At 32.5% G+C, this 16632-nt stretch overlaps 4 protein-coding genes across 5 annotated transcripts in view; 2 read left to right on the top strand and 2 right to left on the bottom strand.

The window, feature by feature from the left end:
* Window positions 1-818: 818 nt before the first annotated feature.
* Window positions 819-2793, top strand: LOC108560733 (uncharacterized protein DDB_G0287625-like). The gene is made up of 2 exons (XM_017918405.1): window positions 819-887; window positions 941-2793. The coding sequence occupies exons 1-2, from the start codon at window positions 819-821 to the stop codon at window positions 2729-2731; spliced, it is 1860 nt and encodes a 619-aa protein (XP_017773894.1). The 3' UTR covers window positions 2732-2793.
* LOC108560723 (malate dehydrogenase-like) lies at window positions 2735-4109 on the bottom strand. Its single transcript, XM_017918393.1, has 3 exons — window positions 3867-4109; window positions 3626-3811; window positions 2735-3567 (listed from the first exon to the last, which is right to left on the bottom strand). The coding sequence occupies exons 1-3, from the start codon at window positions 4107-4109 to the stop codon at window positions 2815-2817; spliced, it is 1182 nt and encodes a 393-aa protein (XP_017773882.1). The 3' UTR covers window positions 2735-2814.
* A 436-nt stretch (window positions 4110-4545) lies between these two features.
* LOC108560854 (peroxiredoxin-5, mitochondrial) lies at window positions 4546-6052 on the top strand. Its single transcript, XM_017918570.1, has 3 exons — window positions 4546-4740; window positions 5389-5523; window positions 5590-6052. Exons 1-3 carry the CDS (start codon window positions 4633-4635, stop codon window positions 5911-5913), a joined length of 567 nt encoding a protein of 188 aa, XP_017774059.1. The 5' UTR covers window positions 4546-4632; the 3' UTR covers window positions 5914-6052.
* Window positions 6053-7994: 1942 nt separating this feature from the next.
* LOC108560885 overlaps window positions 7995-16632 on the bottom strand; it is a 16984-nt gene continuing 8346 nt past the window's right edge. The window contains exons 1-3 of one of the 2 annotated variants that reach the window (XM_017918608.1): window positions 12304-12335; window positions 11222-11592; window positions 7995-8791 (exon numbers count right to left, since the gene is read on the bottom strand). In XM_017918608.1, the coding sequence (XP_017774097.1) occupies window positions 8237-8791; window positions 11222-11584 (918 nt within the window). In that variant the 5' untranslated portion in view covers window positions 11585-11592; window positions 12304-12335 and the 3' untranslated portion in view covers window positions 7995-8236. Of the gene's footprint in view, window positions 8792-11221; window positions 11593-12303; window positions 12336-16632 lie in introns of those variants that run through there. The other variant, XM_017918600.1, reaches the window with a different exon arrangement.

The following is a 16632-nucleotide window of genomic DNA, read 5'->3' as shown; positions in this document are numbered from 1 at the left end:
TAAATATATATATATATATGTGTATGTATATATATATATGATATAAGTATATATACATATAAATACATAAAAGACTTTTTTAAATTGTGTGTGAGTGAAATATTTGATACAACAACAAATACGGTATGAAACTAGATTGTGTTAATATTAAAAGTACAGAAATTATTGTCTGATCTGTATGTTTATACCAATATAAGCTGATTTAATGTGCAGAGCTATTATTAAAAAAAAAGGAAATGGAGGTATGAGAAGAAAACCATCTTTGTATAATAAGTTTAAGTATGTATGTTTGTAATTAATATTTTATTTGTTTACTTTCTGTAAGAATGGTTTTCATTATATCTTTCAAGTGATATGTTTTAAAAGTATTTTGACTAATTTTTCTGAATCTTTTTGTGATATATCAAAGTTTATATAAATTATATATTATATATTGAATATATTGAAGAAAAAAAAAATGATATCGATGGAACTTTATTATTCGCGTCACACAAAAACTTGAGCAAATTGTCGTGTTTACTTTATGGTTTTTGTGTGACCTCAGCACATTTCTGATGAAAATTTATAGTTGCAATATATAAGAATTTTAGTAATTTTTAATTAAAGACTAACAAGAAAAAAATACAAGTTTACCTAATAAATATTTTTTATCATTTTAAATGTCATTTAATTTCTTTCACGTTTGGTTCACGACCGTCGATGTTACAATTTCAGGGGAAATCGGAGTGTGCTGTTTGAATGTTGTCAAGATTTAGGCAGTTTGAAATTTCGCATGTGGTCAAAGGGAAATTCCGTTTTGGCTTCTTGTAAATTAATAAATGGCATACATTTCGGACAGACGCTGTAGAACGTGCTGCTTCGCCTATAATTTCGATAGGGAAAATAGCGTGAGTATTTGAAGGAATATTAAGATTGTTGGTAAATTTTCTGTAACTTTTAGTTTGTATCTTTTGACAGCAGTGAAGAGACTTCATCGGATTGTTGGTCGGAGGAGGTAGAATCAGACATGTATCAGAATGGATATAGGAATAACAGCAGCATTTATGCGCCTATGGAGCAGAAAACATACAAGTACAATGGGAACAGTTTCCAGAAATTTTACGATGAACGCACCGACTATTTGTCCAACAAATTTAATAATCTCTCATTAGCTAATGATATGAGTAAAAATTATAGTGCGTGTCCCGTCCATTCGAAAACGAACAGGAAACCAATGAACAAGTACACTTTGGAGGAGTCTTATTGGGCCATGTGGAAGCCCAAAAATAAAACAGAAAGTAATACCAGTTATCAGCAGCCATCTATGGCAAAAGTGGAAAGCATCAGCAAACCCAACGGATCCATGCTTAATACAGTCAACATAGGCAACGTACCTATGCTTAGCAATGTAAATATGGGTAACGTATCCATGATTAGCAATGTAAATATGGCGAACATGCTAAGCAATGTGAACATGGGCAAATACGTCCAGTGCAAGAATTGTTTCAAATACATAGAAAGAGATAATAACAAAAATTATTCAACGAAGTGTTTATGCTGCGCGCATAAAGAATTTTACGAGACCGATACTGATTCCGCAGCTTATAGGAGGAATGGGACCATTCAAGAGGATGACGAGGAGGAGACGGAAACACAGGGATACAGTGGTGAGACTACCGGTTTTATGACCAGCGAAGATTATTTGACAACAACGGAAACACAGGATTACTCCGCCAGGAATCAATCTGATCAATCTAACAAGAATAAGAGGAAAAGCTCTGCGGCCAGTTCACGACATGCCAGCAGGCAGCAATCGAAGACGGAAACGCTTTTGGAACCCAAAGCTATAGAAACTCAGTCCGGCATTATTAGTCCGGTAGTTGTGAACCAAAGTGAAGTAGAGGAAGGTGCATACACTTGGGAGCAACCGGAATTAGATAAGGACCAAAATGACTATCAGCAAGGCGACTCGAGGAATCTTGTAACTTCTAATAAGCCTTATTACGATAATTATCAGAATCAAAGTCATGAAGGCAATTATAGTTATAATACTGACAATTACCATAATAATCAATCGTCAGAGAGTGGCGAGTACGCAAGTACCACAAATGCCAATTACAATTACAACGTTTATAATGATAATCCAAATCCTAGTGATACGAATGCCTCAAATACAATGAATACAAATATCACAAACACAGCTACAGCTGTACCAACATACAACTCATCTAGTTACTATGATACCCTGAATACTCTAAATACTAATAATAATAATGAAAATATGACAACCAATGCTCCTACCAATTACAGTACTTCTAAGAATCACAATACAACGGCCACGAATAATTTACAAAGTAATGCGAATCAAAATAGTAGCGTACCACCTAATACTCCAAATTACGCATATAATCCAAATGTCTTCAAGTTTAGTGCTCCGAGTGCTCTTGATGCGGAAGTGCTGAAGGAGAGTGAGATTAAAACAATAAATTATGAACAAAAGGTAGATCCTGCGAAAGAAATGATCACTTTGAAGCATACAAACTCTTATATCATGAAGCAGAAAGCGGAACAGGCGAAATTTGCTCAGAGCAATACAGTGAATGCAGCATCCAAGTTGTCAAGCGGTAATCGCATTGCAATAAGACCTCACAGTTATCCATTGAAACCCATCCTGAAAAAAGACAAAAAGCTCGTGCCCGTTGTGAGGACGACAACCGCATCGAAAAATTTCGGAATCAAGTATAAAAAATGAATTTCCATGGTATATTTGTATTCTTTTTTGTGTTTTTGTTTCGGGGTACAATAAAATCACACTGCATCACATATGATGATGATCTATTGGAATATTTTGAAATTTCTATACTTCTTGCTCAAGTCTACGACGACGTCTCCCACCATTTCGACGGGACGTTGGACGGTTTCGCAGAAAGACGATGGTTTTGGCACCATTCGGTTCTTTCGAAACACCTCGCCAGTGACTGCGCCTACTCCCAAATTGATTGCGTCCTTTAAATACGGATAGGTGCGTTTCAAAGCGAGGCATTCGTTTTCACCGAGCCTGGGCATGTAAGCGGAGTGGACACCTTCTGGTCCCAGCCTAACCAAAGACGCCAAATACGGAAGGAAGTCCTCGATATGCCCCAATTGCCTTACGTAAGCGCATTCCAGGCAATTATTGTCTCCATTCATGGCACTAATTAGACTCGTTACGAAACGAGTCGTTGAGAATGCTGGCAGCAAATAACAAGAACCTGAATTCTCCATGTAATTAGCTTCTAATACATCGTGTTCATAATTTGCCACATTCTTTTGCACTTGTATTGCATCGACCTGAAACATTAATAAACATGTATTCATATATACAGCAATCAAACCAAGATGACGCACATTATCGAGTATTGCTATGGGTATAGCTTCAGATGAGACGACTACCGTGGTCTTCTTGCTCAAACCACCTATTGTTGGACACAGGATTATTGTTGGATCGCTTTCCAGGATATCTGCAATTTCAGAATTGGCGCATATCGAAGCCACATTTGATAAACCGATGATCCTTCTTGGATCGCAAACACCAGCCTTCTTATATTCCTGAATTCACAATTTATTAATTTGGAAAATACGAATGGTATAATAAACCAATCAATACCTCAACAATCATCGGAACAAATGAATTCACCGGCGGCGTAGATATGAGCACAATCGCTTTCGGATTGTATTCGATTATATGCAGGGCGAAGTGGCGAACGGCATCAAAGTTTTTGTAGAATAAAGTCCTTTGATTTTCCGTTAATTTTGACGGTTCGCCTCCACATATTACGATGATATCGCTGCCCTATCAAAATACAACTTCATTGTGTCTAATTAAATCAAATTGAAACCACACTTACTATAATTGATTCCCTCAATAATCTCGAATCCCCCTTGTAAGCCTTAATTTTCGTATTTGTATCTATGCTGCTTAAATCAATTGCCGTATCGCAAACGTAATCCGAGGTTCCATATAATCTGATTTCCTTTAAACCGGAAATCTGTTTCAGAAGCAGAGCTAAAGCCCTACCACTCGGCACTATCGTTCCCAAAATTGTTAATGTGTACTTTTTAGGTGGTTTGTACTTCGGTCTGGTCGCCATTGAACGAAACTGGTTAAGGACAGGCTTGTTGAACAAGCGGTTTAGCATAAAACGATTCATTGTTAACACAGAAATTTTGAATTTCACAATTTTTTGACAATTTATTTCATCACTATGGTGATAGTCCTTAAAATTTTGCATTTATATGAAAGTTGTTTTTATTTTATTATAATTTTTTAATTGATAGTAGTATAAATTATCTAAATAATAAATACAATTATATTAAACATATATTTTTAAAAATTTATGGTTTCATATAGTAGATTGCGTAAAAATAGTCTCGTCTCTCAACCGCTTATTTTGAATTCTTATTCGAATTAATTATTATAGTTGTAGATTGTATTAAGATAGACATATCCTAAAGATAAATATTTGAAATCTTTTTAAAATTTTAAATTCTTTCTTATAGGCAAATTCTTGACGGGAACTGTTATAAAAGTTGCATAATCTGTCAGTTCTGTGGCATCCCTTCCTGAGTAAAATCACTCTGGTCTCTTTTTATTATAAATACCGGCTCCATAAAATGAATCTATGCAAACTTGTTTCACGCAGGACATTGCAGTCCGCGCAACCTTGCACATTATTGAGAAGGGCGATCCAGTCTTCATCAACTCTAAATATGCCGCTCAAGGTAAGACATTGAAGAATTAGTTAATTATATAACATGTTAGGTTAAATGATCCGTCAAACTTCAAACTAAATCTTTTGTTGACGTCCAAAATTGACATAAACATTCACATAATTCCGATAAGATATGATCTTATGAACACTTATGATATTGAATTCAATTTTCGTTTAACGTTACTGTTATGATTTAATTTAAGCCTTGATTTTAATTGATTCAATAATTATTTTATAAAAGCTGTTTTTAAAAGTCATTGTTATGTTTATATTAATTATTTCTAATGTTCATAAAAAATGTTACATTTTAAAATTAATTGTAATTGTTAGATTATAAATAATGCTACATTGTTTAAAGATACATTGTTTTAAAAGATTTATTCAATTTAAGAATTGCAGTTTAAAATAAAATTTGCTATTGACAGCTGTGTTTTTGCACAGCATTATTGATTTATAATATATTTAATAACTTTAGTTGTTTAACGCATAGAAACGTTTCATGATATGTAATATCCAATTAAAACTACATTCTAATAATTGCATATATATGACTATTTGTGAGATTTCTGAATTATGCGGTAAATTGTGCGGAAAACCTTGAATTTGCACGTGACAATTACATTGTTTATTTATTTTTCTTTGTTGTATTTGCAAATAGGTAGGAGATAGTATTCCCAACGTTGACCTCTTCGAGGACACTCCAGCAAAGAAGGTGAATCTGGCTGAGTTGGCTCAAGGAAAGAAAATGATCGTTTTCGCCGTTCCTGGAGCCTTCACCCCGGGCTGCTCCAAAGTAAAAAAATTTCAAAATGCGCACAGGAAATTGAACGTTTAAATTTTAATTGCGAATTACTTGCAGACCCATTTGCCTGGATACGTCGCGAAGGCGACTGAATTGAAGAGTAAGGGCGTTGACGAGATCGTTTGCATTTCCGTTAATGATCCTTTCGTAATGAGCGCTTGGGGAAAGGACATGAAAGCGGAAGGTAAAATTCGTATGCTCGCCGATACCGCTGCACAGTTCACCAAGGCCATGGAATTGGATCAGACCATTGGACCCCTGGGTGGCATTCGCAGCAAGAGGTATTCGATGGTTATTGAGAACGGGAAGATTACTTCTTTGCAAGTCGAGCCCGATGGCACCGGACTCAGTTGCTCCCTCGCCGAAGCCATCGTATTGTAAATGCATATATATCGATGCGATAGAATTTCACATTATTTTAAGCTTGCGAATATCCATCCACTTTGCATGCTATCAATATTGTTTTTAAACATTATCTATTTATAGATGTACTTGTTTATTGTTTATAGAAAAATATCTCACAAGTAATAAAATAATTATAAAACTGAAGATTCGTAATTATTTCACAAACATAGTTTTACTTACATTCGTGTAACATGTGCATTGGTAGAAATTGAAAATCTTTAAGAATATATTTTAATATTATCAATATAGTAATATTTTATATAATAGTTTTAAATAAAATATTAGTTAATATGTTTTTTATAAATGAAAATGTAATATTTTACGGTTAGAAAACATTCAATTTGTTTTCTAACTCTAAATATATTAACAAACGGTATTATTACACATAAGTGAGTACATTTAAGTGAAATGCAATAGACCAAAACCAAGACACGACCATGAGGAAACCACCAAATCTTATTACGTTTTTTTAAGAAACTGGAAAATAAAATAACGCATTTTTTAAGAACTAAATGTTTTAAGAACTACTATAATAAAACCTAATTGAGTCGTATTTTCAACAAGTAGTTTCTCGAAAATTCAGATATGCATACTTTTTGATTTGGACTTGGCTACAGTTTACATAAAATGCGTACGTTTAAGATTATTCCACTAATTATCGTCACCAACTACATAATAACAATATCCGAGAAAGTCAACCGTTTCGTTTTACTTAGATGTAAGATTAATCTATAAAAGATAATCTACTGGATTTATCTTTAAGATTTGATTAAACATTATTATAATTCGCAACAAAGTTTTATGTATCCTTCGTTTACATTCTAAATATTGCAGGATATAAGAAAATTCACTAAAAGTTTATATATGTTATTAAATTTATCAAAGCAGAACAGTCTTGTATGTTAATGTATGCAACTTTTGAACTCGTAAAATAAAATCATTGTTTATTAATTACTTTGATAGTTAAAATATAGCTATAAACGAGTTGAGTTAGCAATTGAATAACTTATTTCCATTTTTTTCAAATCATGTACTTTCATATACAGGTATCCCCCGACTTACGGACTCGTTCCGTTCCAAAGGGTTGTTCGTAAGTCGAATTTGTTCGAATTTTAAAAATTACAAAATATACTTATCTTAGCACACTTTGTTATGGTTTTTATTTTTATATATGTTAAATTCCGTATTACTGACTGCATACATTTGATAAAATAGATCATAATAAACAAAATATTAAATTTTATTAATGGATAATTTGACTGTTAAAACAATAGTCAATTTTTTATCACTATATATTGTAAGAAGTTAGAGCATTTGGAATTTTGTTCGTAAGTCCGGAAGTTCGCCCCCCAACTTACCTGTATTTTAACTCAATTTATATATTATAAAGAACTTAATATCTAAATATAATATTATTACACTTACTTTCCTAAAAACGAATTTTAATATGTGGGGTATGAAATAAAATTATGACGAAATCTATTGATCCACCTCAAATCATCAAACACTTATTTTATTTTATAGAACATACGCAGTTTATTTACCTAATTATAAATGTTATTATAAATAAATTTTTAAATAAAATGTAATCAACCGAAATATTCCAACATCATTTCGAACATTACTTACAATTTGAGAAAGAAGTGATTTAAATAAATCTATTAATATATCTCTATGAAAGCTTTAAATATGTAAATTCAGATTATTGGTATATTATTCCATTTTTTATACATTATTTTGGACTTTTGGTGACATCTAAATATTTTTTAAACGTTTCTCTAAACAAAAATAAGTGAAAGACAGAACAAGCGAATGTGCTGTTCTTTTTTTTTTCGTTTTCAATATTTATTTCAAATAGTTATAAAAAAAAAACAAATAATATATCTTAAAGAGTTATATCTCCAATGAAAAGAATGCTTCAAATTTATTATATCACAGTTGAAATTTTACTCTTCGCATATTATAGTTTTCCAAAAACACTTTAATTTATTAAAATAATAATTTAAGAAGAAACAGTTTAAATAAACTTAATTAAAAATAAAGAAATATTGTACACATGCACACTATGTATATTCTTTTCGTGACGTCATTATATAATAATATATAAATTGATGATATATAGTTTTAGCTTTTTACTTTTGTTTTTTTAGATATGTGACACATATAACTTACATCGATACAAACTACAATATTAAAATAATTGCGATCTAGTTAATAAGTCAGTCGAAATCGATTTGTTTATATTTTTTTTTGGATGTTAAGTATAAAAGGTTGCTTGTTTTTTGATATTTCAAATAAATTAAAAGTCATCCCTTATTTTGTTGAAGCCCGAACTCCTGGGGAGGAACTCCTTCAAGGAGTAATACTTGGTCCGGTCGTCGTGGTCGATATTGGTGACGTGCTGGAAACAGCACGGCAAAGAGATCTGCGTTTTCTGTGGCAACGGCGACGGTTTCGGGGCCTTCTTCTCCTTTTTCTTCTTCTTTTTGCCGGGCATCGAGAGGGAAATGTTTTCCGGATCGGAGACGAGTCGCTCGATATGCGTCCACATTTCCCTTGCTGCTTCTTCGATGTCGAAACTGAATCCAACTTGGACCGTGTGATCTTCGGAATAGTACATTGTGTGGAAAGCAGACGAGGACACTTTGTAAGACGTCAGATTGTCTATTGTGTCGCGCCAAAGCATGAAACAAGTCCCCCTTTCTGCGAGCACGATTTGTATTCGACGCTTATTCCTGGACCTCGCCTCGCCGACATCCAAAATCACCACAGGAATGCCGGGAAACTTGATCTGCCAGTCTTGATCATTTGGCGTTTTCGTGTACAGATTTGCTAGCGATCCACTCACAAATACCTGAAACAATAACAACCGTCATTAAACACTGTCTTCTCTAACAATACAAGACACCACAACCTCCACTGTCATCATTCTTAACGAATCTGAATAATTAAGTAAGATTATGTTGGAACAATACTATAAACTATATTCACTATCAATTTACTTAACGAAAAATAATGTTATTCATAAATAAATGTTAACTAATTTTATTCAACTCAATAAATATAATTAATCTTAGTTAATAATTATAATTATTAAATGTAGAGAAGAGAAGATACGTGCGCCAACAAATGAAACTGTCATTAATTCCCCGGGAATCGGAATTGGGCGAATTCAATTTCCGCTGTTATCTTTTTCCACTGAAAACGTGTGTCCCGTTTTCAGCTACATGAAATCCATTTAAACTCGCAATTATATTTCCGCTACATTTTGGAACATTTCCATGCCAGGAAGCGGCGAAACGTGTGAATGTCCTTTTTTTATTATATACATAAATGAACGTAAGAAACGCACTTGCACAAAGGACACCGCCATCGGCGCAATTTAAGGAATTATGTGATAAATTAAATAATGTGCCCTAAATTGTGCGCCAAGTGGAAAATGAATAAGATATATACGTCTCCGGTTATTGGATTTAATATTGGATGATGTAACGTTTCGTGCTGTGCGTTTTACGTATTTTTATTGTGATTGCTTCGGAAGAGATTGAAGTAAGACGGGTTGACATTTCGTAATAAACGAAATTTGCTCAGTTTATTTTTATATATATATATATTTTATTTTCTGCTGAAACCCACGCGATATAACGTGCTTATCAAAGCGATATTCTGGGGCGCAATCGATACGACCTCATAAATCAAACTAAATTCGTACTTCGATACATTATTTTTTCAGTCGATCGTAATGTCCACATGGGTGTGTTTCTTTGTTATCAATTATGATTAATATGCGTACGAGTTTGTGTGCAGTTATGGACATTGGTACACGCCCGTATTCATGATGTCCCCCATGCTATGTAAATATTTGAAGTAAAGGCGGTTTGGGGGGTTAGAGGAACGCACGCAAATTACTCACCTATCTGTTTGTAATATGAAATTACCACGAATGCACTTGAAACCGTATCGATTTAAATCAAGAACATATAAAATTCTGTCGTCGATTTCCATATGATAAATGGAGCGAGGCCTCCTCTTCGCAATCCGAACTTTGGAAGGGATTATTTTTTTTAATGTAGTTTCAAACAAATGTTTCGCTTCTCACAAGAGCGTTCGACAAATAATTATAAAAATGTGTATCAACACATGTATACGAGCATGTGTCTTACATGCGTGCTCTTAATATTATTCGTGTGGGAATTTACAGAAGATATAATAGCTTTTAAGTTATTATTATAAAATGACATCCCGCATGCTATGATATAAACTTGTTATTACTTAAAAAATACATTTACATTCATACTGAATTTAAACATAATGATTGTTGGGTTGCATAAATAATATGTTCTAAATAATAATATTTTGATACATATGATTTGTTGTTCGAATTTTAAATTACACTGAAATTTATTGCGCTTAAAATATTTTATTAATATTTTATTATATTAAGTAAATGTGGGTAGAAAACCTATGGTTAATAGCTCTTTTCAGCAGTTTTTGTTATATTATTATGATTATTGTATGAAAAAGTTTTTTTTTGTTATTTATTATTGTAATAAAGATTATTAATATTATTAAGTAAATTAGATTTTTTTATATCTACATAGATTTTTAAAGAATTATAAATGTTTTTAAATTTTATTTTGTTATTTTATTAACTTTTCAAATGATGTAGAAATTATACTGTTTCTTAGAGAATGTAAAAAATATATATGTTTTAGTTCAAATTGTATATAAACAGTTGTAATAATAGTTAGTAACACGATTCAAATAGAAATGCATTGAATAATGAAATCATAATTATAAAGTATTTTTCGCAGAAATTAATCTAACACAATGAAACCATTCTTAGATTTTGCTCCTAACAAAGGCAATTAAATAAATCTTCGCACGATACATCAAAGTTCAAAGTTAAGAGAATTCTATATGGAAGAAGGAAATCAAGAACTACATGAGACAGTGAACACAATAAAAAATAATAATTTTCGTAGCCATAGGTAGGTGTAGAATGAATCATGCCCTGACCTACAAAAATACATTTCGAATCTCAACCATCGTAGCTCAAGTACATTTTAATTGCAAGAGGAAAACGCGGATTTCAAAATACGAAAGAGTAAACGTATTAAATGCGAGAGTTTGAGAATAATTGCAGTCTTAATGGAACCGACATATTTTCATAATTTCATTTTAATATGCATTAAATTCGCGTAACAATTAAGTTTCTGATGATTCGCTTTGGTAAGATGAACGCAAAAAAATAACATCTCTGTTGAACTGTTGGAAATGTTACCTGTGTCTTCAATCCCCTGAAGAATGTTTCGACTTGCTGCCGTTCATCGTCGCTTATTCTACCGTCGGTCGGACTTTCGGCCCTGGGACTTTCGGTTTCCCTGTCGTTCTCCTCGCTCTCTGCCCGTCCCTCGCTTCCATCCTCCTTCTCGCTGTAACCGGAAGTGGTAGTACTCGAGTCCCCGCTTCCCTCTCCGGTCGAGGACAATCTTCTGCGATGGTCCTCCCTGTACAGCAGACCGTGGTACGAGTCGTATTTCGAAAGAACGCGATTGTTGTAGCCGTACTCCGGCTGCTCTTGGTTATTCGAACGTATTGTCAAAGTCGACATCCGGTGTTCAATTGGAATCGTCGATTGATACATGTTGTCACCTGAAAAGGACAAATTACAATTAAAATGACGTCCCATTAAATTAAAAATCAACATGGAAATACCTAATCTAATCAGGTTGCATTATAATTAAATTTTACATTAAACTAAAACATGTCTAGTTTACTATCGTATAATCACATAAATTACAACTGTTTCTAGTTAAGTGCAAATGTTTTTTTTTACAATAATAACGTTAACCCTTTTTGTTTTATTATTATTACTGTATGAGAATTTTTAATTTTCTTTTTTTATTGTTGTTGCAATAAATATTATTATTATTAATTACATTTTGTCATACTAACAATTTTTTCCATTTTTTTTTCTATTTTAATATTTGGACAGAAGGGAAAACGCGTACCAATTTTTTTTTGTATAATCCGTAATTGGAAAACCTGATTAATGCGACCGCCGACGCAACGCTATTCGTAATGGAAAAACTCATTTTTTTTGTGAGTGTGCATGAGTTAATGTCGTTAGAGCCGACGAAATGCAACGCGTTTAGTTTGCGCAACACAATGGTAGCAACGAATGCAAAAAAAATAAAAAAAAACTTAAAATCTACTGAAGAAGAATGATCAACTGTGTGCAATGTTTTCGTTTTAATGCCAAAGTATCTCATTGTTCAGCGCCGTAACAATGCGCTCAGTTTTCGATTTTGCTGGATGCGTAACCTTTCAACCTGGTTTTGTTGTTCTTTTCTTTGCACTGACCTTCATATGGGCAGCATTTCGAATGCGATTAGTCCGAAAGTTGTGTTCACTTCACTTGCGTCGCGTTTCGAATTCGATTGAATTGGGTTGGATGTTAGTAATCCATTATCGAGGATCTTATCAGATTCGACTATATCGATGATTATTTTTAAATTTTATTTGCTTATTGGAGCAGTTTTTACGAAATTAATGAAAACACAATTTCCCACTCAATATTCATAATTACCGGCGACGATCGAATGAAATTCGTTGATTAAAATTAATTGTATCGCCGATTGCAATTCGATTAAAACCCTGTTATACCGCTCCATTCGCAATTGATTATATTTACTACTGAAGCCCACTTAATTATCTCCAATTAGTGAAAAGAGTATTTGTATCATACAAAATGTTTTTTTAGAGATTTAAAGTTGCAATAGATTGAGGAATCAGTATTTGGCTTATGATCATACCACCCATCAAAATCATGTATCTTGCAAATTTTGATGTTAAGACTTTAGTATATTCAAAGAATGCCACCCATCAAGTCGTTATAAAAATAAAGGCTGTTATTGTTCATTTCGAATATTAATAAACAGCTTTGTATGCAATGCATTGAAGATTAAACGTAGAGTGTATGTCTTCAATATTATGCTGATCCGTGAAAATGATGTTGACGTTACATGTGCGGCTAGCTTCGCGAAATTGTTATGGCTTAAGAAATTGCAATTGGTTATATTTATATTTTAAACATGCACTTCGAGCGAGACGTCCATGCGAATATGCATATGTATAAATATGGATTTATAGCGTATTGTTCCACTTACGCAGTGCGAGTTATGAAAAACAGAGTAAAACATGAGAAAGATATGTTCGGTGCTTCAGCGACTAGTTTTAATTAGGAGTCTCAAGTAGCGTTCCATTACAGAATTTCCAGCAATATTCAGCACCTGCATTTCTGTTGAAATATACGAATTGCGTACCGAAGGCGGCGCTGCAACACGATAAGAAGTGTAACGCTTGCTAAAAACCCATTAAGCATCTTTTTATTACTGCGAGACTCATTCATCAGATTCATATTCCCGTATACCGCGCCTGGATTCACCGCGAATATTGCAGGGAGAGAGAAAAAGGGAAGAAAAAAAAAACAGTTACGTAACACGATGCGAAGCGAGACGAAGCATTCATATCACCCGGTTTCGAAACCAATGATGAACCTTAACGACTCGAAAGTGGCATTGTCTCTGGCCGGTTTCAAATGTGGTAACATTCTCTTCTACTTCCACATTATCCGATTGATCTTAAAAAAAAAGCGTACTCATACTCATGAGCAGCAAATACGTACACACACACACAAAGAGACACACATACATCTGGCATTTCATCTCTGATCGTCCCCGTCTTAAAAAGCGAAAGCGCCTCCATTAGGAGCACACTCATTTTTAGCTTTCAAACTTTCAATCCACCGGTTTTAATTGATTTTTTCCGTTTACACATCCGTTTCACTTAATCCACAAAGTAGTTAAATGTATCTAAAAAAAGAGAACATTACGACATAAATACTGAATTGTGTTTTCCGGTTTGCGTTTCGTCTGCTCAAGATTTTTATTGTTTGAAAATAATTACGAAATTGGAACTGGCATTCAGTTGTAATTCACATTAATTAGAACATGTTTTCCAAATACAAGAGAACGACTTTAATTTACAAATGGTTTGTTTGTGCTTTATGCTGCAGCCGTTCGTCACATGTGTGCACTTTGCGACAAAGTATTGGAATAACAGTAAGAAATGTCAATAAACATTTATTTGCGCTCTTGTATTCCACAAGTTTCTTGTAATTTATTGACATTACATTTTAAACTTCTTTAAGCTAAATAAATTAATATACAAGAAATCGATTTGCTAGGTCTTAACTGGATACTTACAAGTATTACGTATAAACGAAAAATGTAGTAAATAACCTTTGAAAACAAACGACGAATAAAACCTCGTCCTTAGCCTGAATAGATTAAAGTTAAAATTAATAGTTATCAATAATGATCATTATTCCTTCCGGTAAATTATAAACCTTAAGGCCATTTTTGGAACAACGATTTGTATAAAAAAAATAAAGTAAAAACTACATTCTCAAATCATCTAATTTAGAAATAAAAATATATTATATTATGTAATTTACAATAACAAGTTTTAAAAGCGAATTGCTTAATTTATTTTCATGAAGTCTCTCGTTTGAAACGCCAACAGTAATATGCCATTACGCTAGCATTCCGGCGTCTGTGGTACCTTCTTTCCATTTACTTTACGTCTTGATGAAATCTCTTATACAGCTTTTACGCGTTGTGATTTTCCAGGAAATTGCCAAGGAGAAATTAGCTTTTGCGCTAATACTTATTTGGTTCATTTCTAATTCGATATATTTCCATCATCTCATATACTTAATTTTATTAATCACATAAATATATAATACATATATTTCGATCGTTTTTACTTACTGAAATAGCTTACGCTTTAGTGCAATTTTTATATCAACCAAAATTGTTCAACTAAGATATTCATTATTTAGTTTAGCATAAGTTATAAATTGTATATTAATATAGTATATAGAAGTTTTAGTTTTTTCAAAAATGATTTTTCGCTCATTAAAAGTTAAGGAATAATTATGAAAATACAGGTGGGAACTACGAACTCCGTATATTATGCTTCTGTTATCGGAAATGCAGGCTTCTAATTACGCGAATGCAGGTAATTTGCAGACCCAGCATAAGTGCATCAACATAAATGAATCACTTGGAGTGTGTCTCCGGAATTGCGAAACTGTAACCCGAACGGCGCGAAAATTGATTTGCTCCGGAGTTAATCGCTGCGTAACTCATTGAATTCCAATTAACATTCTACCAGAGATTGCGTAATGTGTAAATAAATATACGAGTAGTACTTCTCTTTCGTACTTCCAGTAAAGTTTGCATTTGGAAACAAATTAATGCGTGTGTGGTTTGAGGAGAAAGTCGCGACCGATGAATTTCTTTAATTAATTTCCGTCCCAATGCAAATTGAACACAACAATTGTTTTATACTATTCCGAGTCCGACTCTGAAACTCCATTAAACTACCAAGCTCCTATCTTTTAATGTCCTTCGTTCACTCACTCACTCGTTCGACGTCAATTCTATCGTGCAATGACATTTAGAGAGTCAGCCTTTAATTATTTCCCACATGCCTGTTTCAATAAACTGCATTAAATTACATTTTGACTGTGCAGCAATGATATTTTTTGTAGTCCCATACCGAAAAGTACAGGCCAAAAGATAAATTTAAAATAATTATAAGACGTGCCTCCTACAATAATTAAAAAAAAGAAACAATGAACAATCGTAGCCTTTTGTTTCGGTACATGAAATTAGAATTTTTAAATAGTAGAATAATATTAACTCCATGCTCAATATTTAATAAGATAATTTTTCATGGTAAACGAAATTAAACCGTAATATCAATACGGAAAAGCAATGCATAAGAGGAAATAACTTAAAATCTAGTATACGGTTTATTACGTAAAGAGTATAGAAAGAAAACAAACTAATAATGTCCACGTTTTGTTCTTAATGGAACATGCAAATATAAGGAAAATAATCAATTTCCTTTATCTATTTAAAGTATATTTAAATAATTGAAAATTTACCATAGATATAAACTTTCTGTTGTCTTTTTAAAGAATTGGAAGAAAAATAGAAATATTAAATGATATATTAATCATATTACATTTAAATTTGTTTTGATAAAAAAGTTGTGTTTGTCTTCTTAAGAAAATTTAAAGAAAACTATTTTAAAATATTGGGTGAAGTAGAAAGTTCTGTATTCTGTATTGATTTTCAAATATTATTTGTAAGTGGAAATAATAAATTAAGTTACCGAAAGAAATAGCCCAAAAATACTAAATCTTTAAAAACCACTGAATCTTTAAAATTGTATTTTATAACGAAAGAAAATTATCATACCTTCGAAAGAAGTTACTAAATTTAGTTCAAATAGATTATAAATAATTTAGTAAGTTATAGAAAATGTATGCTTTCCTTCATAAAATCAATTTTCTTCAATTTTAGTTTGAGAAATTATAAAAATAATTTTATAACAAAGAAATAATTAGACGAAAACTATCAGTTTATGAATATCAAAGTGTTTATATAATTGTTGAATTAATGCATTTAATATTCCTATGCAAGAGTTGATCGCCTACTTAAATTATCGAATAAATCACTGAGGCTCCTCCAACCTGGAAGTGACTTTAAATTTCTTGCGCTAACAAGAAAGATATTCTTGTTTTCCCAAGAAATGTTATAACTTTCTTAATGTAAT

This window comes from Nicrophorus vespilloides, unplaced genomic scaffold (assembly GCF_001412225.1).
Source record: "Nicrophorus vespilloides isolate i.1.1-1 unplaced genomic scaffold, Nicve_v1.0, whole genome shotgun sequence".
In the NCBI taxonomy this organism is placed as follows: Eukaryota; Metazoa; Arthropoda; class Insecta; order Coleoptera; family Silphidae; genus Nicrophorus; species Nicrophorus vespilloides.
Note: the sequence above shows the minus strand (reverse complement) of the source record. Positions and strands in the feature narration are given on the sequence as shown.

What these genes read in the sequence shown, in the direction of transcription:
- LOC108560733 (XM_017918405.1), top strand. Translation starts at nt 819, where the DNA reads ATGGCATACATTTCGGACAGACGCTGTAGAACGTGCTGCTTCGCCTAT. An exon ending in ATTTCGATAGGGAAAATAGC is followed by an intron (nt 888 to 940) that starts GTGAGTATTTGA and finishes TGTAACTTTTAG; the next exon opens with TTTGTATCTTTTGACAGCAG.
- LOC108560723 (XM_017918393.1), bottom strand. Translation starts at nt 4,109, where the DNA reads ATGGCGACCAGACCGAAGTACAAACCACCTAAAAAGTACACATTAACA. An exon ending in TATTGAGGGAATCAATTATA is followed by an intron (nt 3,812 to 3,866) that starts GTAAGTGTGGTT and finishes GTATTTTGATAG; the next exon opens with GGCAGCGATATCATCGTAAT. An exon ending in TTGTTCCGATGATTGTTGAG is followed by an intron (nt 3,568 to 3,625) that starts GTATTGATTGGT and finishes TTGTGAATTCAG; the next exon opens with GAATATAAGAAGGCTGGTGT.
- LOC108560854 (XM_017918570.1), top strand. Translation starts at nt 4,633, where the DNA reads ATGAATCTATGCAAACTTGTTTCACGCAGGACATTGCAGTCCGCGCAA. An exon ending in CTCTAAATATGCCGCTCAAG is followed by an intron (nt 4,741 to 5,388) that starts GTAAGACATTGA and finishes ATTTGCAAATAG; the next exon opens with GTAGGAGATAGTATTCCCAA. An exon ending in TCACCCCGGGCTGCTCCAAA is followed by an intron (nt 5,524 to 5,589) that starts GTAAAAAAATTT and finishes AATTACTTGCAG; the next exon opens with ACCCATTTGCCTGGATACGT.